Genomic DNA, 27,944 nt, shown 5'->3' with positions numbered 1-27,944 from the left:
TGTATTTATTTTTTTAAAATTTTTTGCTTTTTTTTTTGAGAAGTTGGTTGAGTCATTTTCCATTTTGTTCTTCTAAGCTGGCTTCCCCATCCAGCAGTCTTTCGTATTTATTTAAAATCTCATTTTGAGATGAGAGTCTCATAAATGTAATACTTCCTGCATACATTGCTTGTGACCTGTAAGAAATAGGTATTGCATGGCATATTTTACTTTGACCATCTCCCTACACGTTATGCATCTTGCTCTTCAAGAGAAAGAGATCGGTGCTGCACCCGAGAACTGCATTATCGGCATACAAGTGGCTGAGGCTGGCATTCTCTTGATGGCAGAAGACCGCAGTAAGATTAGGGGTGCTTTAGCAAATATCATGGTGTGTTTTTGTACACAAAAACCTGGAGTATCAGTGCATGATACTGAGATAATGAGGAGCCGGTGCATGAGGCCAGCTTGGGTCTGACTCAAGGTTGCCTGCAACTTTGGCCAGCAAACTGGGTTACTTTCCTGCAGTCATGAAGATGTGACCATGCATTGTCAAGTTTTCTGATGCTCTGATCAGCTTTGCATTTCCCAAGTTTTTTTTTTTCACGTATACACATGCATATAATTAAACAGTAAAAAACTGTTTTTATTATACATACTGTACATAGGTATACATGTAAAAATCCTGACCAAGCAGAGGATACAAAACAATTTAAGGATCTCTTATTTTAATGCTGTGGAAAGAGCACTTGCTTTGTTTATACTCTAATGAGTATACTTGCGTAGTTGCATTGTGGATACGTCTAAACATGCCTGTAGTGTTCTAATTTGATATTTAAATGCTAACAAATTAGAAATGAAAGAGTTTTGACTTTGTATTTTGTAACTGGATAATAAGAGTGCTTTAGATGGAGTAAGCAGCTAAGAGGCTAATTATCTGGAAACCTCTGTGGCTACAGATTCTTAGGAACGTGTTAGTTACTCTCTTGACTCCTTGTCTGTAACACAGAGAGAAAAATACTTTTTTTGTGTAACGAATAATAAAAGCTAGCATTTAATGGCCACATAAAACAGGTTATTAAAAACAGCCTTTACATTGGGAAAGGCAGTTGTCTCGTTATGGGAGGGGATGGACACATTGTGGTATAATAAATTTCTACTCAGAAGGGCAGAGCTGTCCTGGTCATAAAAAAACATAAGCTGGCAGACTTGCATTTATTATAAAATGTATGCGCAATACTTATTGGGTATGTATTTCATCAGTTCTGTTGATCTGCTGAAAGGGGCCTGGGGAAGAGATAACCTTTGTATATTAGCAAATATCAAACTACAAAGCAAACTTGAGACCATCTCATCTGGTGCCTCTTAGCTTTGTTCTAATGCAAACAGCAATACTACCTACGTTTAATTTATACTTTTGACTACTTGTGGATTTTTAGTTACTCTATTTGACAAGGGATTAGATTCCTTAAATTTTAGTGGTGTGCCAGTTGTAGAGCCGAGAGCGGTTGGGCCTGTAGTGTAAACGTGAATCTTATGGTCTAACAAACTTGTCCACCATGGTGGATGTTTCTGCCACAGGCAGTGTGCTATTTTAGAAACATCAAAGGCCTGCTGTTTTGTTAAGGTTCCTGTCTGTGTTCAGGCAGCTAATCGAAACCAGAAAGATTTTTGCTTATCTCTTTAACTTGTTATTCTTCAGGACCTACAAACTTTTTTTAAAGTGAGGATGCTAATGTGTATTTACAGTTTTTGACCACATATACTGTAACTTGAATGAAAAAGTGAGAAGGGAGAAGCTGGATAATCTGCTTTTTCTGAATTGAACATTTTTTTTCAGAAACAATAGCAAATTTTTAAATGAAATTTTTATTTACATCACCAAGGTTTTTTTAATGTCTCTTTGGAGGTGTAATTTAGCGTTTAACTCTTAAATTGAACAGACTTGAGTGGAAAAAGCAAGTCTAAGAGACGTATGTACATTTTAAAGAAATTTTATGGGGGGAAAAAAAAGCCAGTTTCCAAAACAGCATTTGTAAAGTGAGTGACCAGTTCTTCTCTGCAACTCAGAGGAGCATGGCTGCTAAGTTCCAAAAAGAAAAAACACTTTTAATTTGTCCTTTCTGGACATGACCGTGATGTTCCATGTGTTTATGGCTTTCGTATTTGAATGTTGCAAAACACTGCAAACGGTAATTAAAATACAAAATGTTGAGGAAGGGCTGAGTAACTGGAAGTGTATCAGCTAGTCTGGCATGAATCTTTGAGAGCATATCTTTTCAGTGCCCTTTTAATTCACCCAGTCCCACTTAATAGCACAGAATGTGGAATTTCAGTCCTGATTTTCCAGAGCAAATGATCTAGTGTTTCAGACTGTGGTCTAGTTAAGACATGGGCTTTGGAAACGCATTGCTACTGAGTCAGTTGTAGAGGGGGCCAGAATAACGATGCTGACTTTGTTTCTTAGCATTTTTATCTGTAAGATTGTGAATGACTATAATTGAGCAGAAATAATTTCTTTGTGCTTGATGGTCTTCTCTTAACTAAGGAAGTCGGAAGAGGTCAAAAACAATTCCTGGTACGGGCAGAGCATTTGTTGAAATAGCTAAGACTAGAGAAGTAACACTTCCTGTATTCTTTTTCTTACTCTTCTGCATCTAGGAAAGAAGGGTGCGTTTAGGTAAGTTTCCATGGTACATGTATTGAAGGAGGAAGAGTTGTTGAATCTTGTGCAACAGCCATCGAGACACCTCTCTTCAGTCTACACTTGCAGTTGCTGACTCAGATCATTCTTAATCATTGAACCACACACCTTGTTGACAGACTGGTGACTGAATGAATTCCATGCTGGCTGCAAAACCAGCGTGATGTAAGAAGAGATTATGGTGAACAACATCAGGTTTTCTGTTATGTCTTTATTGATTTAAATTAAGGCACTGATGCTATCAGACACTTTGCCCCCCCCCCCAAATTACATGCAGACTGTGCTGCCCTGATAATTCTCTCCCTCCTTTCATGGTGACCTGAAAGCCTATGTGATAGAAACTTGATCTATTTCAGAGGAGTTTCTTGCCACTAGGGAAGTGCAGCAGAGCTGTGGACTGCTGCCTACACTGGTATTTTGGCAATGCTGACCCCAGCCTTCTCAGAGAGGTAGGTTAGTGTACATCTGCTGTAAGACTGGTGGCTGCCCGTTTGGATCTGTCTACCAAGACTAAATTCTACTTCCCTGAAGTCATCGCCCATACACACAGATGACTAGAATTACTGCACGTTTAGCGGAGGATTTCCTTAATTGCCTTGTGACATCATCCTTAATCTTGCTGTAAGATGTCATGTTTAGGCCTGTCCCAGGCAGTTCTTTGAACCTACTTTCATTAGTAATGATGATAGGAGGAATCAAACTGAGACAGAGAGCTAGACAGACTAGGTGAAAATATGAAGCCCATACTTAATGATTATAAACTTACCTTAAGAGAGATAAATTTTCTGTTGAAGTTTTGGGTGTATTGGGACAGTGCAGTTTACTGAGGATCAAATGACAATGCCAAAACTTAGCTTACCTGTTTTTTTTGTTTGTTGTTTGGAGGGGGTGGGGGTGTGGTTTTTGTTTGCTGTTTTTGGTTGGGGTTTTTTTTTAGTGATACTCTCTCTGTATGAGTAGCAGTTGATAATATTTCCTTATTTTCAAGACAGCTGATCATCTGATGATGGTTGTGGATACATTGGGTTTTCAACCAAGGTTGCTAGCTTTGCAGCCTGTTGAAGTTTTGGGTGTATTGGGACAGTGCAGTTTACTGAGGATCAAATGACAATGCCAAAACTTAGCTTACCTGTTTTTGTTGTTTGTTGTTTGGAGGGGGTGGGGGTGTGGTTTTTGTTTGCTGTTGGGGTTTTTTTTTAGTGATACTCTCTCTGTATGAGTAGCAGTTGACAATATTGATGATGGTTGTGGATACATTGGGTTTTCAACCAAGGTTGCTAGCTTTGCAGCCTGTTTTCTGTGGAATCCAACTTGATTCTAGTTGCCATATTTGGTACCTTGTACTATTCTATCTAGTGTATTCTATCTATATCTATTCTAATATTCTATCTATACCTATCTAGTCTATGCTTGTGTGGGGTTTTAGATACAAATTCACAAGATAGTGGATGCTGAAATATCTCTTGATATCAAAACCTGGTGAGGCGATTTCTGTTCTGGATCAGGGTGGAAGAACCCAGGAACCTTCTGCAGGCTTTTGAAGTCCAAATTTTGCATGTGGCAAAGCAACCTGTGAAAGTCAATATAAAAGCTGAAGGTTAACATTAAACACTGTTAGGCTCTCCTAAGCTTTGTCAGACCACTGTTGTTCACTGAGAAGTTACTGCCTTCCTGTCAGTAGACATTTAGATGGTGCCTCTCTCACACGCAGGTTGGGCTGTTCGATCATAAGTGATTGCTAGGATAGTAAAAAAGGATAGCAGCGTTCCATTGTGGAATTGATCATCATTGAATATGATGAGTGACGGTACATAAGATGAAAAATGGCAAGTATCAAAAGAAGTCTTTGTTTTAAAAATAGTTCTTTGATGCAAATATACAACACCCAGCTTCATTCATATTTGGAATTAAGCGATCCCACTGATTAAGGTTACACTGTGTATTAAAAAAAGTTTTTGCATGTTTTTGTGAAGGAGATTATTATCATTTACAGTCAACATGTTTTGCCCTTCTATTAATTGTCTGTCTTCGGTGATGACAGTACAGCTGTCTTTATAATAAATAAAGTAATATGGCTTGGTAGTAGCACATCAGCAGATTGAGGCAGTTGGTGCTCAGGCCCCCCTGTCTACCTAACACACTGTTTGCATAATCTACTTCAGGCTAAATTTAGTCTGGCCTTTTGGACCAAATATTCCTACCACACTTATGAGTCTAAGCTGTCTGAAGGACCACTGATTGATCTTGACCCGTCTGTTCCCATTTAGCAGGCAGGATGCAGTTGTTGAGCACACATGAAGCAGAGCTTCTGGAAAGAAACTCTCATTTCCATTCCCTCTGAAAGGAATCTAGTTCACTTGGCCAGAGTTGTGCTGTAACCTGTACCAACCCAAGGGAGAAGGAAGTGATTCAGTCCAAAACCCCACGATGCTTTTCTGAACCAAAATGTTCCAGAGGCAGCCGTGATGCTGTAGAATAGTCCCTCTGTAGCCCATGAATAAATAAATGTTTAATAAACACAAACCCTTGGGTTTATTAAATTTAATGACACAAAATAGAATTCTTTCCCTGTCTGGCCCCTCTGTGAATGAGGAGGTAAAAATCAAGTTAGGAATGTAGTAGAAATCTGAAAGGTAGAATGTTGTGTTTGACAGTAGGGCTTCTTTAGAAGCTGGGTCTGTTCACTCTACCAAATGTTTTGATGGAAAAAAGATTTGCTTGAGGGTGGATGTTAGCCTCTCATTTTGCACGTTGCTCGTGCTTGCTAATGTCTATAATTCTGGGAGTAGGGCTTGTGGGTTTTTGGATTTCTGTTTATATTACAAGGGCAAAAGTATTGCAATGCAAAACAGTGGCCAAAAATACTTTTTGTTGACCCCCCCCGTCAGTTTAGAATATAACAGAAGTCATAAGAATTTTATATACTTTAATGTGGATGAAACTGGGGATTAGCTTTTCAGCAGGGATGTTGTGTAGGTGTTGGATCAGACTTACCATGTCTGTGGAACGTGGCAGTTATCACAGCATTTTTTTTTCAAGTAAATTTTAAGAGTGTTTAATGTTAAATATAATCAAGGTGTCTTTTGTATTTTAGGAAGCTGAATATGGTGGACATGATCAGATTGATTTATATGATGATGTAATTTCTCCATCTGCAAATAATGGAGATGCCCCAGAAGATCGTGATTACATGGATTCTCTCCCACCATCTGTTGGGGATGATGTAGGTAAAGGAGCTGCACCAAATGTTGTCTATACATATACTGGAAAGAGAATTGCCTTGTACATTGGAAATCTTACTTGGGTAAGTATCTTACTACTATTTACGTGTAGCCAGGAATTTTAAAATTATGAACATAATTCTTTGCAAATATTTTTGGTTTAAAAATTGTTTTATATGAAATATTAAGAGTACAGCAAAGCATGTGGGTTTTTGTTGTTTTTTTTCTTTTACCTGAAATTTAGTGAGCCTGTCTGGAGCTGTCTTGATGTCTAAAAACTCGAGGAAATCTTCAGTAAATATAAACTTTTTAAAGTTTCCTCTCATGTTTTAAGCGTTATGAAGGGATATTTGTGCTGCTATCTTCTTAAGGTTTTCAGAGAACTGAATGAAAGAGGAGAACAAGCTTAAACTCTGAAATACTTTATGCCTGCAGATACTTAAAGGCTACTGAACAAATGCATTTTTTAGTAAACTCTTGCTGAAGTTTTTAGTTTAAAAAGGAGCTGGGAGGTTCTCTGGGATTTTCTTGAAATTACTTTTCACATTTTTCCAGGGCCTTTTTCCACTTCCTTTTTTGCAGGGCAGTGACTCTTACAACAAAACTGTTTTCAGGTATTTGCCTTGAGGCTTATTTCTGCGGTCCTAGGAGTAACAGGTTTGGGATAACTCACTGAACTGCAGTTGCCCTTAAGACAGTTACTTTTGTTAGCATTAAAGCATTTTAAAATCAATTGCAGTTAAGCAAAGTGCAAGAGCTGGGCAGTAGCTGAATTAACTGGAGATTTTGTCTGTTTACCTGAAATCCAGTTCTTCCAGGTCCACACATGCAAAATTCTCATTCAAGGCTTTTTCCCTTCTGATTAATTTCTTAGTAGTGCTAAACTTGAAAAAGAATGCTTTATGGGTGCTCAGGTGTTTTCTCATTAATTATTACAGTATCCTAATTTTGGGAGCTAATAGGTAAGTAAAGGAGCTGTTGACTTAACAGTTGTACCATTCTAAAATATATGAATGGAATCCATAAAATGCATATGAATTAGCTGAACTCCAAGTAAAATGTCACAATTTCCAAAGCAGGTAGGCCAATGTTCAGCAATTGTACCTATTACTCATTATTTGGCTTCACAAATAAAATTATCCACAAAAAATGAATTTATCTACTTTAGTATTGCTATTGTGTTTGTTGTCTTTGTGTTTAGCTCTCAGCAAAGTAATTTCTTGAATTTTTAAAAGAAGCCTTGATTGAGGAAGATCAGATAAGTAGTTCAGAATCTTGAAAGCCTTCTTTGCACTTCCCATATGAAATTTAAAGAAGTGATGAAGTTACAGAAGTAGGAAGAAAACCATAAGTATTGGTGTATTTGTGAATCTTTGGATATGAGTGAAATTGTTAAACATTACATAGTAATTAATAGGAAGTTGCAGCCAAGTAGGTTTGGTTAAGTGGAAGCAGATGTTTCTAGCCATAGTTTCTGTACTAGTTTCCCTTATTTTTTCTGTAAATCCTGCTTGTTTTTGTGCAAATAATATGTAGTTCACTAAACTCTCACTAGTCAAAGCTCTCAGAGCACCTGGTTAATAGAGTGTTTAAAATTGACTTTTGTGTGAAAATACTAGAATCAGTGGGAGAAAAAATGGATTGCGTGTAGAAAAAGTAACAGTTATTGAAATAGTCCAGTTTAAGCTTTGTAGTCTCAGGAGACAAAAGTTACTCAAATACAAATTTTTTTGGCATACTGTAACTGGTATACTGTGTGGAGGGGTTGATGCAATGTAGTATATAGGGAAGTGTGTATATTTTTAAAATTAATTTTCTGAGAATTATAAAATACAAATGACTGCTCTCCAAAAGTCAGAAAATATTGACAGCCTGAATAAAGTATTCCTCTTGACCAATTGAAGCATGAAAGCCTTCTTTGCACTTCCCATATGAAATTTAAAGAAGTGATGAAGTTACAGAAGTAGGAAGAAAACCATAAGTATTGGTGTATTTGTGAATCTTTGGATATGAGAGAAATTGTTAAACATTACATAGTAATTAATAGGAAGTTGCAGCCAAGTAGGTTTGGTTAAGTGGAAGCAGATGTTTCTAGCCATAGTTTCTGTACTAGTTTCCCTTATTTTTTCTGTAAATCCTGCTTGTTTTTGTGCAAATAATATGTAGTTCACTAAACTCTCACTAGTCAAAGCTCTCAGAGCACCTGGTTAATAGAGTGTTTAAAATTGACTTTTGTGTGAAAATACTAGAATCAGTGGGAGAAAAAATGGATTAGGTGTAGAAAAAGTAACAGTTATTGAAATAGTCCAGTTTAAGCTTTGTAGTCTCAGGAGACAAAAGTTACTCAAATACAAATTTTTTTGGCATACTGTAACTGGTATACTGTGTGGAGGGGTTGATGCAATGTAGTATATAGGGAAGTGTGTATATTTTTAAAATTAATTTTCTGAGAATTATAAAATACAAATGACTGCTCTCCAAAAGTCAGAAAATATTGACAGCCTGAATAAAGTATTCCTCTTGACCAATTTCACACACACAAAAAAAACCATGGAAAACTTAGTTGCCCTTTTCCTGGTGTTTTAGATAAGCTTTCATAGTTGAATATTAAAAATATTTTTCAGTGGACAACAGATGAAGACTTAACTGAAGCAGTTCATTCACTGGGGGTAAATGATATTTTGGAGATAAAATTTTTTGAAAATCGTGCTAATGGCCAGTCTAAAGGGTAAGAATTTGGCATTTGTTTTTTCTGTAAATGGATTGAAGTTTGGGAGGGTGGAAATGGAGAAAGAGTTCTCAATTTTCATAACTGTCAGTATGTGAACGGATAATTTTTGTTTATTGATATCCAGCGATGATTGGATGTATCATTTCATACTAATGACCTGAATTTCAGGCATAAATTTTTTGACGGTATTGTGTGTCTCATTATTTTGTGAGTTAAATCTTGTTGGCCATCTTCATTAAGACTATTCCTAGATTTCAGTTAGTGTGGTGATGATCCTTGTTGTTCCTCATAGTGTAAATACTGTTCCCCAACCTCCATTATTAAATCTTTCTTTACATCTTTATTTTCCATTAACTGTTGAGAGTGAGTGCTTGAGACCATTTTTCACTGGCAACCTAATCTTCCTTCTGTGAATGTGCCTTTCTCTCTCCTTAGTAGTAATGACAACACAGTGAATGCTTAATAATAACGTGGTCATATGAATTCATAGATAGTGTATTGATACTCTACCAAAAAGCTGCCTTTGTTGTGGTATATTTTGATGCATCTTGTACTTGCACTCTTGGTTCTTCTTCTGTGTCCTGGAATGAGTTATTTTATCTGGAATATTTTACCTGAAAACTGGACTAAGACCTGTGAAACAGTCTCTGTATCTATTTTTCAAGTATTCTTTTGCTTACTGTGTAACCTTTTTCATGAGGCATCAGGATATCCAGGAAATGGAAAAAACTGTGGTGTAACTTCTTCTGCTTCCTTTCAGGTTTGCCCTTGTGGGTGTGGGATCGGAAGCATCCTCCAAAAAGTTGATGGACTTGTTGCCTAAAAGAGAATTGCATGGGCAGAATCCTGTTGTAACTCCATGCAATAAACAATTTCTGAGTCAGTTTGAAATGCAGTCAAGGAAAAGTAAGCCTTTCTTACGTGCTGTCTTGGAAAAACAGAAGTTTATTCCAAAAGTAGTATGGCAGTTTTTCTCTCAGCATCTGATAACTTCTACACAGTTTAAAATAGCTATGAAATACTTACAGTCCAGGTGGATGAAGTTGCATCTCTGTTTAAAGATGTTTCTCTTAAATAAAAATAAAAAAATCACTGAATACACTGAAGAGCTGCTGTTTTGGCAGCACTCACTGGAAGAAGGTTGCAGCTTTGTGAAAATCTTGTCTTACAGCTGGAGAAGCTTTCTCAATTTCTTGTGGATGTAATTTTGGAAAAAAGCACAAGAGCATTTAGAAATTTAACATTTGTAGACAAACTGGACTAAATTCTGATGTCTGGACAGGCTGCGCTTATGACAAAATGGGGAAGAGAGATTCTGTGTTGTGCTTCCCTCCAGCACCTTGTCTTGTGGTTCCCAGTCCTAATAGTTTGTGGCCTTGGGCTGCATTAAAGGAAGGACTGACAGCCTCCCCAGATGCTATTCTTTTAGTATGGGGCATACTGGAACGCTGCCGTATTTTAGCAAAGCACTTTTTCCTCCTCAGATGGTTTGGGTACCAAGGAACAAGTTGGTGCTCATAAGGTCATGCTTTAGCGCTGCATAAAACTTTAGATCAAGTGTTGAAAAGCTTTAACCTATTTTGATTTATGTAATTACACTTTTGCTTTTCCATTGCAGCCACACAGTCTGGCCAGATGTCTGGGGAAGGTAAAGCTGGTCCCCCAGGAGGAAGCTCACGAGCAGCGTTTCCACCTAGTAATAGAGGGCGAGGCCGTTTTCCAGGTGCCATTCCAGGTGGAGACAGATTCCCTGGACCGGCAGGGCCAGGAGGGCCACCACCACCTTTCCCAGGTAAAACAATTCATGTGTGGAGTTTCAGTTTCATTTGTGTTTTCTTGTATTAATGCGGCATACTTATTTGGGAAATTATAAAGATCAAGGCAATTCAGTAATGTGCTGTAATCAGTATTCACAGCTGGATTGTAGGATTCGACAATATTTCTTTGTTGATGTTCAAACAGGGAGTTGTACTTCCTAAATTTGATAGCAATTTAATAACATTTTTTAGAGACATTCTTTATAATGTGTCAATGTACATATTTTTAGAGTATGAAGAAATTAAGATAGATTGTGTTAGCAAGTAGACTTGTCTTTAGTGCAGTGTAATTCAGATTTTCTGATTTGCTATATGGGGTGAGAATGCCTGTGTTGCAGGGTGTAAAGTAACTTTTCCTTACTGCATTACAAGTTTGCCCATCATCAGAAATTCAGCTTTGATTCATGCCCACTGACAGGTCAGTTAGTTGGCACTTAGAATACCACGGATTTGAGGGGAAGGTGTTCATGTTTAGTCAGGTATCTGATATGGGAGAAATCTGTTGGACAATCAGGCTTGCATTGCAGTGAAGTTCTTATTTCTGCTTAAGTATTTTTAATAAATGTCATTCAGTAGTAGATTGTCTACTAACAGTCAAAGGGACATGGTCAAATTGAAAAACCACTAATGAGGACCTGAAAGTAGGTTTGGATACTGCATTTACCTTACCTTCTCCAATATAGCTTTTCCTATATTTTTAATATATATGGTATCTTATGCCCCATATGAAAGACTAGCTGCAGGTGTAAGTAGGATGCAATGTTTTCAAGTTTTTGTAAGCTTTTAGGGTTTTGGTAACCAATAGCAGATGATTAAGTGTGGGGGGGGGGGGAGCGAGTTGTCAGTTTTCAAGTTAATGTTGTTCTCTTTAGATATTGATAGTCAAGCAACTGTTAAAAATTTTCTAAGCTACTGGACCCAAAGTGGGACCATGCATGTCTTGTGTAAGTTGCAAATTGTTCAGTGAGGGTTGTTTTTGTTTTTTTGTTGTTTTTAAGAAAAAAAAAAAGGCAAGAATTTTAATTATTTCACTAAGCCTTTTATTTCTTTATATTTATTAACTTTTTTAATTTTTTTTATTTTAGCTGGACAAACTCCCCCACGTCCACCTTTAGGTCCTCCTGGCCCGCCAGGCCCACCAGGCCCTCCACCTCCTGGTCAGGTCCTCCCACCTCCATTAGCTGGACCTCCTAATCGTGGTGACCGTCCACCACCACCAGTTCTGTTTCCAGGACAGCCTTTTGGTCAGCCTCCACTTGGGCCGCTTCCTCCAGGCCCTCCACCACCAGTTCCAGGCTATGGGCCACCACCAGGTCCGCCACCACCTCAGCAGGGTCCACCTCCACCTCCGGGTCCATTTCCCCCTCGTCCGCCTGGCCCTCTTGGGCCACCCCTGACTCTTGCTCCTCCTCCACATCTCCCTGGGCCACCTCCAGGTGCTCCACCACCTGCACCACATGTGAATCCAGCTTTCTTCCCCCCACCTGCCAACAGTGGCATACCTACATCAGACAGCCGTGGCCCACCTCCGACAGATCCATATGGCCGACCTCCACCATATGACAGAGGTGACTATGGGCCACCTGGAAGGTGAGTGCTTTTGGTGTAATGTGCTTGGTAGTAGATTTTACTTCCCTTGTAGGAAGCATTTGATTTTCCATTTTAATGCAAATGTTAGAAATAATGAAAAATAGGGCTGGAAGGGATCCCAACAGTCTTCTAATTTGCCCCTTTTCACTTCTCTCAGTGAAATATCTCGCAGAAACATGTTTGTAGCAGTAAGAAAAACCTGAATTGCAACCCCAGTAGTCTCACTTTCCCTTTTCAGCTCTGAACTGTTTGTCTTCACTGTTTGTATTTGGCAGTGTCATCATTCCATGTGTTCTACATGTAAACTTATATATCACTTCTTATGCAGCAGCTTCTGGTTGTGCTTCTGTCTTAACTTGAAATTCTGACTTCTACCTTTATCATTGTGCTTTGCAAGTTGTCTGTTTAGAATGCTCTGGAGTTCTCCTTTTTGAATATGTGCATACATTGAGTACAGTGCCATACCAAGCTCATACCACTTTCATCTTTCAGCAGCTCTGCTTGTCCCTTTTTTTCTTCAGGATTCAATTCAAAGTTAGTCTTTATCACAAAAGCCAGGCATGAATTTACTGCAAGACTTTTACCTTCCTTTCCTGTCAGGATGCTTCTGCTCATTTGGTGCAGTCTTGCTGTGTTTGTAGCAGTGGCTTTTCCTATGGTTAATCCTATCTTAGACAGAGTTCTTGAGTCTCTGACTTGACTTGTCAAGTTTTTCACATCTTGTTTGAAACATCTTTTTCATCTGTTGCTTTCAAGCATCTCTGTGCTGCTGCTGTTGCTTGATTTTCACCATATTTGTATTTGTCACAGAAAATTTTGGGATAAATTGTAAGAAAGACACTTTTTACATAGTTACATTTGGATTTTTCGGTTGTGATTTTACTGCTAGCATGAGAGACACTTGTCTTGCTCAAAATGTTTTCTGCAGACACTTTGCTTTGATTCTTCTTCTATCACGAAGTTTAAAAAACCCCAGGCATCTGTACATACTATGTTCATACAGAAACTATAGAAATTCAAGCATTTGGCTTAATTGCCTGAAATATAATAAAACGATAAGGTGTTGGTTGTTTTTTTGATGGACAAAATCGAGGTTGCCTGCAGTTTATAGAATGTCTGGGGAGGGAAGGAGTGGGAATAGGACAGTATAACTTACTGTCCAGTATTTTCATTAACAATGTTAAAACTATCATCCATAACTATTTAAATTGTCATTAATTATATATCATAGGCGTTTCACTGGAAATAACATGTCCATAAGAGAAAAATTACATATTCCATTCTATGGGAGGCACACGAAAAATAATACTCAAAACTCAGGGAGGTATGAATTTTTAGACATTTCCTCTTATGCTAAACTGGCTATAGGATCTTGTTCCACTTCTTGCAATTAAGAGGATAGCATTGCTTATTATTCTGCATTTTCTTTCTACCAGAAGAACTAACACTGTTCTAGAAATATCAAGCAGTGGGCCAGTTTAACAGTCTCAACATTTGTCTCTAACACATTTCTCCAAATTCTCTGTGTGATATAGAGACTGGCTAATAGGACACTGCAAAACTTTGGGGCAAATTTTTGTATAGGTTAACTTCTGTTACTTTGGAAACCCTATATAGGTAGCTAATAATTAAAGTAAAAAAGTGTAATAAGTACGAGGATTCTGCTTTATTGCTTCCTCCTTACTGTGACTGGTTTGGAGATCAAATTGGAGCACGTTGAACTTGACCAGAAATAAAAAACCAAAATTAGCTGTAAAATGTTGAAGTATCATTCAGAAAATTGAGTGTTTCAAAGATGATAGACTATATTTGCTTTTCGTAAGTTATAGAATTCTGGTCTTAGTTTAAGATCTGGGAAACAGGATCATATAGTTCTAATTCCAGTACTGTTATAAAAATGATCTCTAATTTTGCTCAAAGTCGCATTGCCTATGTACATGTATTTCCACATCCATTCAATTGGGATAATATCTACCTACATACCTTCAAGGGTTTTATGAAAATTATAAATATTTGTAAAGCACAATATTAAGTGCTGCTGAATCTTCAAAATAGATGGGATGAACAAGTCTATTTATACAGCAATGTCTTAATTGTTTTTTACCTTTTTTCTTTTTTTTTTTTTTTTTGTTTTTTAGCTTTCAGGATTTTATAGTGTAACATGGTCCTTAACAAAAACCAAAACCAAACCCAGATCCTGCTTTCTTTTCTGTTTGTCACTTTGCTTAAAGTTGCAAACTTGGATTGTTAAAATTGCAATGATATATTCTTAAGTTTTTCTTAACCTTTTAAATACTAATTTTATTGCTTGCAGAGAGATGGATGCTGCAAGGACACCTTTAAGTGAAGCAGAATTTGAAGAAATCATGAATAGAAATAGGGCGATCTCAAGCAGTGCCATTTCGAGAGCTGTATCAGATGCCAGTGCTGGTTAGTAAAACTCGATTAATGTATTTGCTATTCTATCCAACTGAAAAGAGTTTATAGTTTTCCTATTAGCAAACTTGCAGCCCTGAAGCCACATTTTCCTAATAGGAGGCTGAATTTAGGTACAACCTGTGGCTGATTTTGTGCTGTGTTCCAATTAGTTTCTGAGAATGCCTTCTGAGTACTGATCTGGACAGTATTTTAATATTTGGGTCTACAGTAATGGCTGGATGGGGGTTGAAGAGAAGATACTCCAAATGGTAATATTATTACAGATAAAAATCTTTGTTTTAATTTGCAAAATTTTCTGATTGTGATCTTGTATCCTTTTCAGGGGACTATGGAAGTGCTATAGAGACCTTGGTAACTGCAATTTCCTTAATTAAACAGTCCAAAGTATCTGCGGATGACCGCTGTAAAGTACTTATTAGCTCTCTTCAGGACTGCCTTCATGGAATTGAGTCCAAGTCTTATGGTTCTGGATCCAGGTAAAACTTTCCTCTTCCATCTGCCCTTACTTATAAAAGGGAAGGTGTAGCGCGGGACTAGTTCACCAAGAAGAAACTAAGTCATGTAAGAAGCTTAGTGATTTGCTGAGTTGCACAAGAAATGTGTGAAAGAACTAAATAGGGGTTTCCCGAATTTAGCTGCCTTTCAATTAACCCTCTTTTCAAAATTGATCTGACTAGCTTAAGTTTAACTCTTAGTTTTATTTAGTATCCTTTCCTATATGGTACTCTTGCAATATGTAGACTTCAAAATAGAATTGTCCTTAGTCAATTAAGATGTCCAGTGCATAATTTTTATTAGAATTTGCTATTGAAAATTAAGGTTGAGGATATTTGCCAGTTTTCATTTTGCTTAAAAGTAACTTTCTCCACCCTTGTCACAGTAGAAATACACTCAAGTTGGGGGAAAAAAAGTTGGGCAGAATGATTTTGCCTGTTGTCCTTTGTCATACAGTCTAAAAATCAGGAGTAGGTAGATTTGAAATTCATGGACTCTTCTGCTTAGTACAAATGAGAGATTGACATTTCTTTCAAAACTTAAATAACGGCCGTTTCCGAGTTAGGACAAACACTGAGCCTCTAGTTCATTTGTATACTGTAGCAGTAGTGTAGTTGGCCTTGAATATTAAAACCACAAAGACGGCTGGTTTTGGCACATACTTTCAGTACACAGATTAGCAGCCATGTTGTAGTGATCATTTGAGGTACGGTGCATTCCCCCACCTGATTTCAGCCATCTCATCCTCCATTCTGAGTATGTACTTTCTGACTTTTCCTTGATAGATTAGAAAGCGGATGCACCTTACTGTCTGTAACTGAGTTCTTAGCCACCACCTTTTATACCAGCGATCTTTCATATTATATACAAAAACATACCTGCATCACAGTGAACAGATATTTCTCTCATATCCTTTTTTGAGGAAATTCATACTCAGAATACAAAATTGGCATGCGGATGGCTTTATTTTGAAGAAAAATTTAATGAAGTAATTTCTTTTAGAAGACGTGAGCGATCCAGAGAGAGGGACCATAGTAGGTCACGAGAAAAAAGTAGGCGCCACAAATCACGTAGTAGAGATCGTCACGATGACTATTATCGGGAAAGAAGCCGTGAAAGAGAGAGGCATCGTGATCGCGACAGAGATCGTGACAGAGAACGAGACAGAGAGAGAGAATATCGTCATCGTTAAAGAAGGTGAGCATTTGTTTCGTGTTCTTGAACTTTACTGTTACTGACTTACTAAAAGTAACTACTCTAGGTTTGGGATTATTTACACTATTAATAGCTGCATTTAAATGGTCCTGCAGTATGTACTGAATCACTTTCTTCTTGCAGCATCTGACATGAACGTAGGTAAGTGACGACAGGTAACTGGTCTTGGGAGGGAGGGAGTATTTGTGTGATTATCTTCTGCAGTTTGCATGCTGCCTTTTTGATTTTAGGTAGTATTAATGTTTGCAGTTTTTATGAAATGCAATTAAACCAATTCTTAAAAAAGCAGTAAGCCAGACTGATAAGTCTGCTCTCTTTGTTATCTTAGAAGATTATATTAAATTTATGGTTGTATTTCTTATTTGTATTTTAAAATACTAATTTTGTATTTTAAAATCTACTTGTGTAAGGACGGCAGCACTGAGCCCTTCATATGTCATGTGTGGATTATTTCAATTTAGGGAACACATGTACATACAGTTGCTGTCCTTGCACACGTATGGCGTTGTTTTGGGTTTTGGTTTTTTTTTTTTCCAGTGAGTTTTACTCAAATTCAGGAAATATAGCCTGACTTTGCTCTTTATTTTATGAACTGTGACCTGTCAATATCTTCCGCCTTCTAGCTAAATTCAGGTGTTATCTTCAATAAGATTTATGTTCAGTTGTTCCCCACCACCCTGATTTTTCATTCCCTCCCCCCTCTGATAGTAAAGTCATTTTCTGAAGACTAGTAAACAAATGTATGACGCAAGGATTGTTTCTTTTCTGGTTGTTCACAAACTAATTTGTTCTTTTATTTCATATATCTGCAGTCTTGCATGCATCAAATGTCTAGATAGCTACAGAGTAGCATGCTAAAAAACACTTTTTTCAGTGTACTGCTGAGAGCTTTAAAATACATAGAAATGTTCATCACGTTATATAATGTGCCATTTTGAGGATTGGGAATTCAAGCTACCCATGATTCCTTATATTTGACAGTTGGGTAAAACCCTACCTGTTAGTTTCTCTGCAGTCGTCTTTTTCCCCTTTTAGAAGAATTTCACACTACATCTACATTAAAATTGAAGCTTGCAGACTCGCCTGTCTGCCCAACTTCCATTTCTTACATTTACCCTCAGATTTAGTTTCCAGATTTGCATGTGGTATTTATTCATGGAGCTGATTTACAGAAGTTAAATAGAGTAAAAACTTTTTAGAAATCATATGAAATGTGGTATACTCCTAAGTGAAAATATAATTTTGTATTAGTTAAACATCAGTTTTTCAGTCAGGCTTTTGTGTCACTGACTCCTTTTGGAGAGAACAAATTCTGATACTAAATGCTCTAGTCTATTGAGTATTCAGTGGGATGTTGTCTTTGGTTCATATACTAACAGGGACACACAAAGCAGTAATCGACCTAGAGAAGGAAAGTCAAAGGCTTAAGTAGGAAGGTGAAACGTGGCAGCTGAAATAAAGTTGGCAGTCTATATCTGTTAATGCCACTTTTTGTCATAAAAAATGTCATAAAAATGCTAGAAATATTTCTGCAATTGCATAAAAGTAGCAACTGTGGTTCTTAATTGTAAAATATCAGAACATAGAAGTACAGATTTAACAAAAGTAAATGTAGTTTCTTTTGTTGAACTGGATTTTTGCCTTTTATGATAAACGAGTATTTGTGATATTTGCAAATAGTTGTTATTAAAAGGAGGTAACCATTGAGCCAAGTGATGGATGCTTTTCCAGAGTCTTTTCCAGAGTGTTTTCCTTCTGATGGAGATGAGCAAGCCATACTAAAAATGGTTAATAACCTGGAATTTAAGATAATTTTTTTTTTTACCCTTGGCATACTTTATTAATCTAGCTTTAATTTTTGTTGTGCATGTAGATAAGGAGTTTCTGTGCCAAGTACAGGTTCCCTACCCTGTCACCCCAAGAAAATGCATCAAATAGCATTAGGTTGCATTTTATAATTTCCAAAGCACAATTTTAAAATGAGACTGTGGTTTCAGTCTCAATTCAGGTGGGATTTATATATGCAACTTCTTTTAACTTTGTTGTGTGCTGGGACTTCTCTTTTTTTTCAGAGGGGTTGCGTAGGTAAGATTCCCTTGTGCAAAAAAGAAAATAGGTCCTAAATACTTGATTTAAAGGGCAAATTTAGTATTCTGCATGTAAATGAAAGCATTTGGTATTTTTTTAAAGTTAAGTTGTAAACATTTTGTCTTGTTGCTGTCTTAATGAAGAAGGGCTTTATTGTAGTTTTGTTTTTATATATATATATACACACATACATATAAAAGAAATACAGTTATCTCCTGGTTTGTATGTTTCATTTTCACTAAGATGTATGTTGCCATACATTTTTTTGTTTCATTCTTTACATTGATTAATATTCATAAACGGATTTAACAGTCTCAGTCATTTAATAAATATCAGCAGTGCTGAAAAGTTACTCCCCATATTACTGTGTTTTGCCAGATAACATGAAGTTGCCTCTGTGCCTGCAACCTATGAATGGCACTTATACTTCTCTTTATTGTGTACCTATAGTCATAACTGTGATACTGTACTGGCATTTTTTTAAGTGTTACACATCTAGTTTAGAAGGATTTTAAAGGTCCATTGTGAACATTTTTGTATACAGTGAAATTCAGTTTGTACTGTACTACATTTATAGAGATGGGTTAAATGAGAATAACTTACCAAATGTGTTTATAATAACAACACTCTATTAAAGGTTTAGATGTACCATAGCAGGTATTTACACTTCTGTTTGTACACTTCATGATTTAAAATTAAATTCTTACAAGATTTTGTACCTTCACTTGAGTAAGGCTTCATGTACATTGATAATCCACTCTACAGAGTTACTATGAACTGAATGTTCCCTTGAAACATCTTACCTTTGCTTGTAGAAAGCCTATAGATATAAAAGAGAACAATAGATTTAAGACAAATCTAACCTGTATTAGTCAAGAAAACTGAGTCCAACAGAATGATACTTAGAAGGATTAACATCAAAATTAATGTGTACAAACAGAATAGTAATGTAACTTCATCAGCATGAGTCCTGACTTTTTTTTTTAGACAGAACTATTTTTTTTTTCTAGTTTAACTGATACTCAATGATGTATTTCTAGCTGATACATTGTCCCAATCTTAATCTGTCTGAATTTCTATAACTGCTGAATGTTAAGTTTTTCATTTTATGTTTTTGTTATTGGGTTGATTGCTTATTTCCTATTTAAACTGGATTTGGACTGAATTGCAAAGACAAAAACACTAACATTGTAACAGTTGATATGTATGTAGACTTTGTACTCCATATTTCATGTTTTTTCTCTGATTTTTCTGCTCTCAAACCACTGTAAGCAAAATAATTTAAAGTCTAATGTACTTCTGAGGCTCATATGCTTCTTCAAAAACTGCTCTCAGCTCTCTCTGAAATAGTTTCAGCTTTGGAGTGATCTAAGAACTAACATGGTTGGGATTTTTTTGGTGTCAGTAGGAGGGGAAATGTTACTGATAGTTTAAGTAATATTCGTTCTATTTTTGCTTGTATAAGTAGGAACTGTCCTGTAACAGTGTGTTAGCAACCACTTAAACATCAAGTGAAGTATGAAATTAGCCTTTTAAGAAACCTTGTAAATTAATAGGAAAATGCCTATTTTTTGTATGTTATTTTAATAATAAGCTTCTAGTTAATAATGGAATTTTAAGTGAATCATGTGGTAGCATTGTTCAAGACCTGGGTATGTGTGCCTGTCTAGGATTATTTCAGATCTTCTTAATATTAAGCTATTATGAACGTTATTTACCTAATCTCTCTTTTTTTAAAATGTGTATTTTTGAGGAAGCACATATGTGGGGCTGGCACTATTCTGTCGCATCTGGCATTCATCAGAGAAATCATGCTTTGTGCAGCTGATTCAGTATTTGAAATCCACCATAGAGTGAAAGAGGCAAGCAGTGCCACTGTTCTATGCGCTTCTTAAAGCCTATTTTATGGCTACGCTGGTGCTTTACAGAAATATATAGTTTGTTTCTTAATGTTCAGTGATTTCTCTCATTTTCTTGAGGGTGATAACATGTTTCAAAAAACAAACTAAAAATCTTATGCTATTGTTTATTTTCAAATGCATAAATGCGTAACTTAAATTTTTTCCATGAACATGTTGCTGTAATTTTGTTGCCTTCTGAGGTGTCTGTAGACACGCTTATATTTTTGTGTTCCCCACATCCTGTGCTTTTTTCTTTTGTTTGTGAAATCACTAGTTTTGACAAATTTGAGCTGTGTGAAAGTTCCCCAAGAAACTTTAAGGCTTTATAGCATTTGAAACATAAAGAAGTTACTTGAAGTCAAAATGTTGGTTTGATGCAGTGTTCTCCAAAGAATGAACAAATTCTGTTTTGGGTTTTTTTTTTTTTCTTTTGCTCATTGGGGTTTAGGAACTAAGATTTCTTTTTACAAAAAAAAAGATAATTGAGAGAGAGACCTTCATTCTTATGTTTTCCTGTGGCAGCCTGATCTTCCTTTTTGTGTCTTCCTCATATATTAATGTGAAAGATACTTGCCAATAATTCACATCTTCTTAATTTGTAAACTAAAGATTGAGTTCTGTGAACAAACCTCTCTGTTCATCTGTTATTTTTGGTGAATAGGCAGGCTGGGATAGTAGGAGAAAGACATATGATGAATGAAACTAGTTTGGGAGCGTTCTTCTTCCCGTGTAAAATTATTTATAAAATCAGAAAATTGTTCTGGTGTTGAAGATGATAATTGCTCAAGAGCGGGGGGGGGGGGGGGATATGCAACAAATGGAAGAAGGTGCGAGTGGTGGTAAAATAGTCTGTTTGTACATGTATGATGAAGAGAATCACATATGTCTATCAGCTTACACACAGAAAGACAAATATAGAGTCAAGCTTGAAATTCCTTCTTTCTCACTGTGTTATAGCTAAAGCATCACAGTATTTGGAGGTTTGTGATGTTCTGGAATGTAGGTTAAGTTAAAACAAATTTTGGCTTTCGAGCTGATACTTTCTGTGGGATTTTTGCTTTGTGTGTTTTTTTTTTTCTTTATGTATAGAATAAAATAAAGGTGAATTACATGAAGTAATTCTTAGGAGCTATTAGGATATAATGACAAATGTGTATTATGCATTTTACTGAAATGTGACCATGTTGGGAGATTGAAATTCAATCTGAAAATATCAGAAATTACTACACTACTATAAACTTGATGGGTATATGCACATACAGCTTTAAACTACTGTAGAATTTTCACACTTCTAATAACTGTTTAAAGCTTTTATATGCTTATTTGGATAATTGGAATTAAAGGAAAAAATTAGAGTTGCTACTGCAAGATGCTTTTTTTATATTTAAGAAATCTATTGGTTTTTGTTGTAAGAGTCTGTCTTTGTGAAAAACAATGCTCAAGTTGCATCTTGCATAAATACAAAAATGTTTGATCACTTAATTTCTGGGATTTGATTTGTGAAATGTTCTGGCATAAACCCCTAACTTTAAAACCACAAAATAACTATTTAACAGATAAGTCTGAAATTTGGGTTTTATTAGTAGAAATGCTGAGAAACTGATTCCTGTATGGTGTTAAATTGTACAAACCTAACACATGCTCAGGACTGATAGCTTATATGAGCTTGAGGCAGATTGAAAACAGCATTGCCAAGAAGCACTGACTAGAGATTTAATCTTTTTTTTTTTTTTGAAGTTGTTTCTTAATTTAATATTCTACTTGATTGTAGAATACTGAAAAGGGCTGAGCATGAAGGTATAATCCATACAGATTTATTTCTTCCTTTTGGAACCACAAAGGTTTCTGGTTTTGCCAAGGTATAGTGGCAGAATACTTGAAACCAAAATGTACACCACTTTGGATTTTAGTTGGTCATGTTTTTCAAGATGAAGGTTCAGTGTGGTGCTGACCATCTTAAGAGCCCTATATTGAAAAGCAGTAATCTTAAATCCAGTTTATCATGCGTTCTTTGAAGTTCCTGTAGTTCCACAAGTACCCTTACAAATCTAGTAAATTATTCCCAGGAACTGAAGCTTTCTTATGCTAGTAGTATAAATCATATATATGGTGCTTTGGATCTGTTAACTGTCGCCACAGAAGTGATAAAGATCCATAATTCTTGCCGCAGCAATTGTATGATGAGAGCAGCAAATTCTGACATGCAGTCTCACAGCTGTCATATACTTACTTTCTCCGCTAAAAAACTGAGATTCTTCCCTGTCTGTTTGTGCTAACTTAGCTTGCAACTCTGAACACATCTTGTGGCGGCAGCACTTTGTCACTTTGCTACTAATTAATTTTAAAAGTACGTAACACCTCTGGAAATTTTGGTCTCTGGGGAAGGAACTTCCCAAAAAGTAGTTACTGGTTGATACATTCATGACTTGGGAACAAAATCTGCGAATAAGAAAAGAAATTCCAGTCCCTGCTTTGGATTTGGATTAGTTTATGTGCATACTGTACTGTATAGAGCCTACTTGGTTATACGGGGTTTTTTTAAAGTTGTTATTAACAGTCAGTTTGAGGAAAGGAAGAAGAAATGTGTCAATTGTTCATGCAAAAATTGAGTACTTTGTCTTCCCAACTGCTTTGAAATTATTAAACTGGTAGAAGAATATTTGACAGCTGTGTACTGGTGCACGTTCATGAAATTGCTCCTCTAAATGTCTTGTTTTTCAAGTGAACAATTTAATGTGTTGGTTTTTTGAACAATTTGATTTAAACTATTTTGAAATTATTGAATGTTGAAATTGTGAATTATTAATGAAATGAAGATAGCTAATTGTTTTGTAATGGAATTCAACTGAAATCCAGTGTATGGAATTATACCATCCCAAGTATTTTGTGAACTCTTACAGTAATTAACTCTGAATGGTGTGGTTCCTTAATTTGCCAAAATAGATGAGAGTAGGAAGTAGGGCTTGAGGTTTTTTCTAGGGCAAGTAGGTGAGGACACCTGCAAATCTATATTGTATTATTTCAAAAGTGGGTTCTTGTGGTTAAACTGCAAGCGTGTATTTTTAGATGTGTGAAGACCATCCTGCTTGCCACTAGTCAAAATTTTGAAGTACTGGTATCAGATTCTGTGCACTTTCAAATGTTACTGAGCTGTGAGCCATCAGTGGATTATACAATCAGTGCATTACTTAAATGTCAAACCAGCTTAAAACGTCTGTAAGTGGGCAGGTAAAAATGTAAAAGTCTAGTTGTGGCAAAATTACCTTACGTGCTTGTTGGTTTACTCTTGCAGAATGCATACTTTAGGAAATGTTCTATATAAATGTTTCCATCAGTCACAGGAACAGTAGCTATTTCTTTCTTTATCATTCAATACTTCAACTGTGAAATTTATGTTCTTTCAACTTTGTTGTACAACAACATTAATTTTATTTTTAACTATTGTACTAGAAAACAATTCCGTGCACAAACAAGTAGCTACTGCTTCTGGGTATTTTGTGTTAGTTTATATTATGGTGAAGTAGATGCACGACTTGTGTATGTATAGATAAGCCAACAATTTTCTGTGTATTATGGGGATTAGCAAAATCTACATCACAAATTTTGACACATTACAGCTGAAGGAAGAGGAACAGCGTGCAAGACAAGATACAGTCTTCAAGGAACGATGCTTGTCCAGCAGTTTGCTTCATGTGATTGAACTGAGCCTGTAAGGATTCATGGATAAAATGAACAGGAATAGATCTGAATAAAGCAAATCTGCATACATGGTAACCAGTAGCTCTTTTACTTTTTTATGTTGCTTAACTGTTTTATTTGAGGGAAACCTGTGTGATTTAAACCTTATAGCTTTTGCAACTTTATTACTGGTTATATACATTTGGCAATTATAATGTGCAAGCAATTGGAAAAAGTCAAGTAAATGCTTGTTTTTATAGTAGTTTGTTCATGTTAAACTGTTCATATGATAATGTCTGTACACAGCACCTCTTTGATTACAGTAGATGTAGTGTTGTAATAAACTGTTTAATGGGGCTGATGTGTAAAGCTGTTCAAGTTATTTGATGTTTACACCTCAGGGAAAGTCTTGTGTTCAGCAATATTTAAAGATAATGTTACAATGAAAACATTGATGCTGTCTTTAAAAACATCGCAATAGTTCTTGCATATGCCTCAACCTAATCTTGCATTCAGTGAGTTAAACATACTAATGTTGCTCTCACACATTCAATTTTGATATGAAAATAGGTGGTTACGTAAAACCTTTAATGCTATTTTGCTTTCTAGCAGTGTTTACCTAGGTGGCTTGTGAATTTGCTAATTGACATATAAAACTGTAAAAACTGCAGCTCTTTATGGTCTGTTGTTTTGAGGAGAGGTGGTCCCAGGTCTGTGATTTTAGCACGCTGAAAATTTTCTCTCATACAGCCTTGATCCTGATTGACACTACAGTTAATATAAACTTAAACTGTTCGTATGAACTTAAACTGTCCCTAATAAGGGGTGGAAAGGTTAGCTTTAAAAACCAAAACAAAACCCTGCAGTTGTTTACAGTTTTATAGTAATAGTGCTTGTGTGTGTTCCCCCTCCACCTCCAAGGCCGTAGCAGTCTGTACATAGTTGTATATTAGAAATGTGCCAGAAGAAACCAGATGTTCCCATTTTTCAGACTTTATGGGTTTGGTATTTTCTTAATACTTCGGGGTTTATTTACACATGCATATAAAAGAGAAGGTACACTTGTATGTCCTTGGTCAGTGATGGGCAATATTTAAATGTCTTAGCAAAAAGTGGCGCTAATTAAATCTGTCAGATGAGGTTTTGTAAATTTACCTAAAAACAAATTATCGGAGCTCACAGTGAAAGTTGACTTCAAATTATAAGAATTCGTTTTAAATTTCATTGAGTGTGAAATGCAAGCGAATAGAAAGTTCATACAAGTTGCAAAAACTTAGTTTTTTGGCAGCCTTGCACAAAGGCTCACTTTTAGTCTATTGTAAATCATTATGTAACGGATTTATTCTTGGAGTTTTCACTTATTCAAATAGCTGCACTTAATGTTTTAAGTTAAGTTTCAAGACCTCAGATGGCTTTAAGAGGCAACTCTTAGACAACTCTCGATTTCTTTTTTTCTGCCGATTTTGAGGATTTTACAGCCGACCTAAAATGTTACCCTGTTCAGGAAAGCACTTAAATCCATCTGGTTTTCCAGAGCATTTAAAGCATGTGCTTACAATCCATAGATTTCAAGGAATGTACACATATGCTTTAAGTACCTTATTTGCATACGTGAGTGATTTTTATGCTTTACTGAGTTGGGACCAGTAGCCTGTGCCACTGCGAAAGTTTTGCTTCAGTCTGGAATGCTCTAATATTTTTGTCACCTAGCACTCGGCCAGGTTTCCTGCAGCCAGGTTGATGCTGTTGGACTTGGCTACAGCTTCAGACTCTCCCCTTTTTTTTCCTTAAATTGTGTACCTCAGTTCCTCATGCATGGGATCACTGGTGTTTATTGAACGATTTGCTACTGAGAAGACATTTGACATGTTTGTTTAATCCTGTTTGCAAATGAAAACTGCCTTTTAAAATTTTGTAAAACTGAAAGTTGTGTCAAACAAGTCATGCCTCATTTCCTGCTTTTTGTGAATAGGTGTTGGTTACAAACAGAACAGTACTGTTGTAATTTTTTTTTTTTCTTTACTTAAAAACATTGTTTACTGCTGTGTGTAATAAGTTTAAGGAAGAAATAACCTGCCTGTAGCTGTTACATGGGGAATAGCTAATTCTGGAGAGGCAGCAGGTAAGTAATGTTCCATTGCATAGATATATTAAATCTTAAAATAAAAAAGTAAATTTACAAGCATTTTATGCAGGAACTGATACTTTACTCCACATTGAAATAGATTTAAGGAGACTGTTGCTCTTTTTACACAGAGTGTAATTTCTCACTCGCACATAGATTTCCATTGCTGGCAATGGAAATAGCAGGGAGGGAGTAGCAGGGGGAAAATAACATAAGTTAAACTGAGCGATCATTGTGATTTGAGAGATGAGGTCCCCGTATGAAGCCCCTTATTTCTGCCTGTTCTCCAAATACTTAGTTTTAACTGATAGATGTACTGTGTTGCAATTTAGATAATACTCTCTTGTTACTGTGAGTTTCATTTGTTAGATTTTTTTAAATGAAACAAAAAAATGTACAGAAAAAATCCAAAGACCCTGATAGACACCAAAAAGGAATATGTCTAATGCACATCATGTATAACTGGATCTGTAGTAGAATTTTTACCAGGTTTTGGTTTATTAAACGTTACTGGCAATTTCCTGTGCACGCTCAGGAAGTAGCAGTTTGGTAATTTACTGACTGGTGATGATGCCATGATGGTTACTGCTGTGCTTTTTGATATTCATCCAATTGTATTTCATCTCCTTTTGCTGATGAAAGGACAAAATAGTCGTGAGGAAATACTTTATTTCTTTCAAATATTGATTTTATAAGTAACACTGAAAATAATATCCTAAGGCTGTGTCCTTTATCTTGAAAGGCAAAACCGACAAGTAGTGACTTAGGGGTGGCAGTGCTTTAGCAGAAGAAGTTGTTTTACTGGAGGTTTGATTTGTAAAAGTAGAGGGGTTTTTTTTTTAAAGTAAAATTTCTACTGGACTGTATGTTTTGACAGGTCAAAAATACTTCTTCAGAAGAAGAACATAGTGTTTTGGAAACTGTACAGTGTTTTTTTCCTCATTCCCTTTTTGCTTTCTGTGCCAATAATTTTAGTTCTGATTGCATTTTGAAAAACGTTTGTCAGAACTTCAAAATTTTTATTTACTGTGTGGCTTATAAGCTTGGATAGCTGTTGTTTTTGTGTTAAACAAGATATGTTATTAAATTTAGGCATTAGCTTTATTTTTTTTTTTTTTTTTTGTTAAGGAGTGCCTGTTTTCTATTTTTGTTCCTTTGAAATTGGTGAGGCTTAGTTTTTCTAACGGTATTTTTTTACCTGATTGTTTAGTTGCATACCCAAACCCTTGTAAATGTTTTCCTAGTTGTATGTGGATAATTGGAGATTTAAATGTTGTGTATATACTTGTCATCTGTGTTTCTAGTAAAAATACATGGTATTCTCTATAAAAATACTTAACTCTGGATTTCCTTTTCTTATCCACTTGCTCTCTGTGTACAGGTTAAACAGACTTTGTTCCTATTTTTATTTATAGAATTTTATACGTAGCCTCTTAAAGTTATCATTGGTTCTTGTGTAAACGGGGATACAGCCTTAAATTTCCTAACATAATGCTCATTAAGATACTGTTAGTCATGTAGATTTAAATATAAAACATGCATGTTTAAGACTGGTACTCTTCAGAGATCTGAGACGCTAAATTGCTTCTGTATTGAAATATAAACCCTTCAAGATCTCAGAGAAGGAAAGTGCAGGTCAGTGGGCATATACTTAAAGAAGATTGAATTCTTTCCAAAACAAGTATTTTGATGTAGGAAAGAAGGAACATGGATTTGTTTAGGATCTAAATTATTTTGGTAATTGACTGCATAAGTCTTAAACATAATGGTTGCAGCATGCTAATTAGTCATGATGTTTATGCAGAAATATTGTCTCTTGCAACTGTTTACTATGATGCCTTGCAATTAATATTGCAGACAGGCTTGGGGTGGGTGGGGGTGTTGAGGTGTTTTTTTGTTTTTGTTGTTGTAAAGCATCTCATTCTATTTGTATATTATGCACTTGTTAGTTCTTGAATCCT

General features: G+C 36.0%; 2 protein-coding genes across 2 annotated transcripts in view; both read left to right on the top strand.

Moving 5' to 3' along the window:
* The first annotated feature begins 232 nt into the window (after window positions 1-232).
* On the top strand, window positions 233-27,315 carry CPSF6 (cleavage and polyadenylation specific factor 6). The gene is made up of 10 exons (XM_019470461.1): window positions 233-370; window positions 5,778-5,987; window positions 8,529-8,632; window positions 9,396-9,541; window positions 10,254-10,427; window positions 11,538-12,042; window positions 14,357-14,472; window positions 14,804-14,957; window positions 15,979-16,173; window positions 23,798-27,315. Exons 1-9 carry the CDS (start codon window positions 233-235, stop codon window positions 16,166-16,168), a joined length of 1,737 nt encoding a protein of 578 aa, XP_019326006.1. The 3' UTR covers window positions 16,169-16,173; window positions 23,798-27,315.
* The window catches only part of YEATS4 (YEATS domain containing 4), a 30,786-nt gene continuing 19,164 nt past the window's right edge, over window positions 16,323-27,944 (top strand). Inside the window, exon 1 of the mRNA XM_009273223.2 lies at window positions 16,323-16,328. Coding sequence (XP_009271498.2) covers window positions 16,323-16,328 — 6 coding nt within the window. The remainder of the gene's footprint in view (window positions 16,329-27,944) is intronic.

Source organism: Aptenodytes forsteri, unplaced genomic scaffold (genome assembly GCF_000699145.1).
Source record: "Aptenodytes forsteri isolate BGI_AS27 unplaced genomic scaffold, ASM69914v1 Scaffold366, whole genome shotgun sequence".
Lineage (NCBI taxonomy): Eukaryota > Metazoa > Chordata > Aves > Sphenisciformes > Spheniscidae > Aptenodytes > Aptenodytes forsteri.
This window is presented reverse-complemented; position numbering and strand designations above follow the sequence as displayed.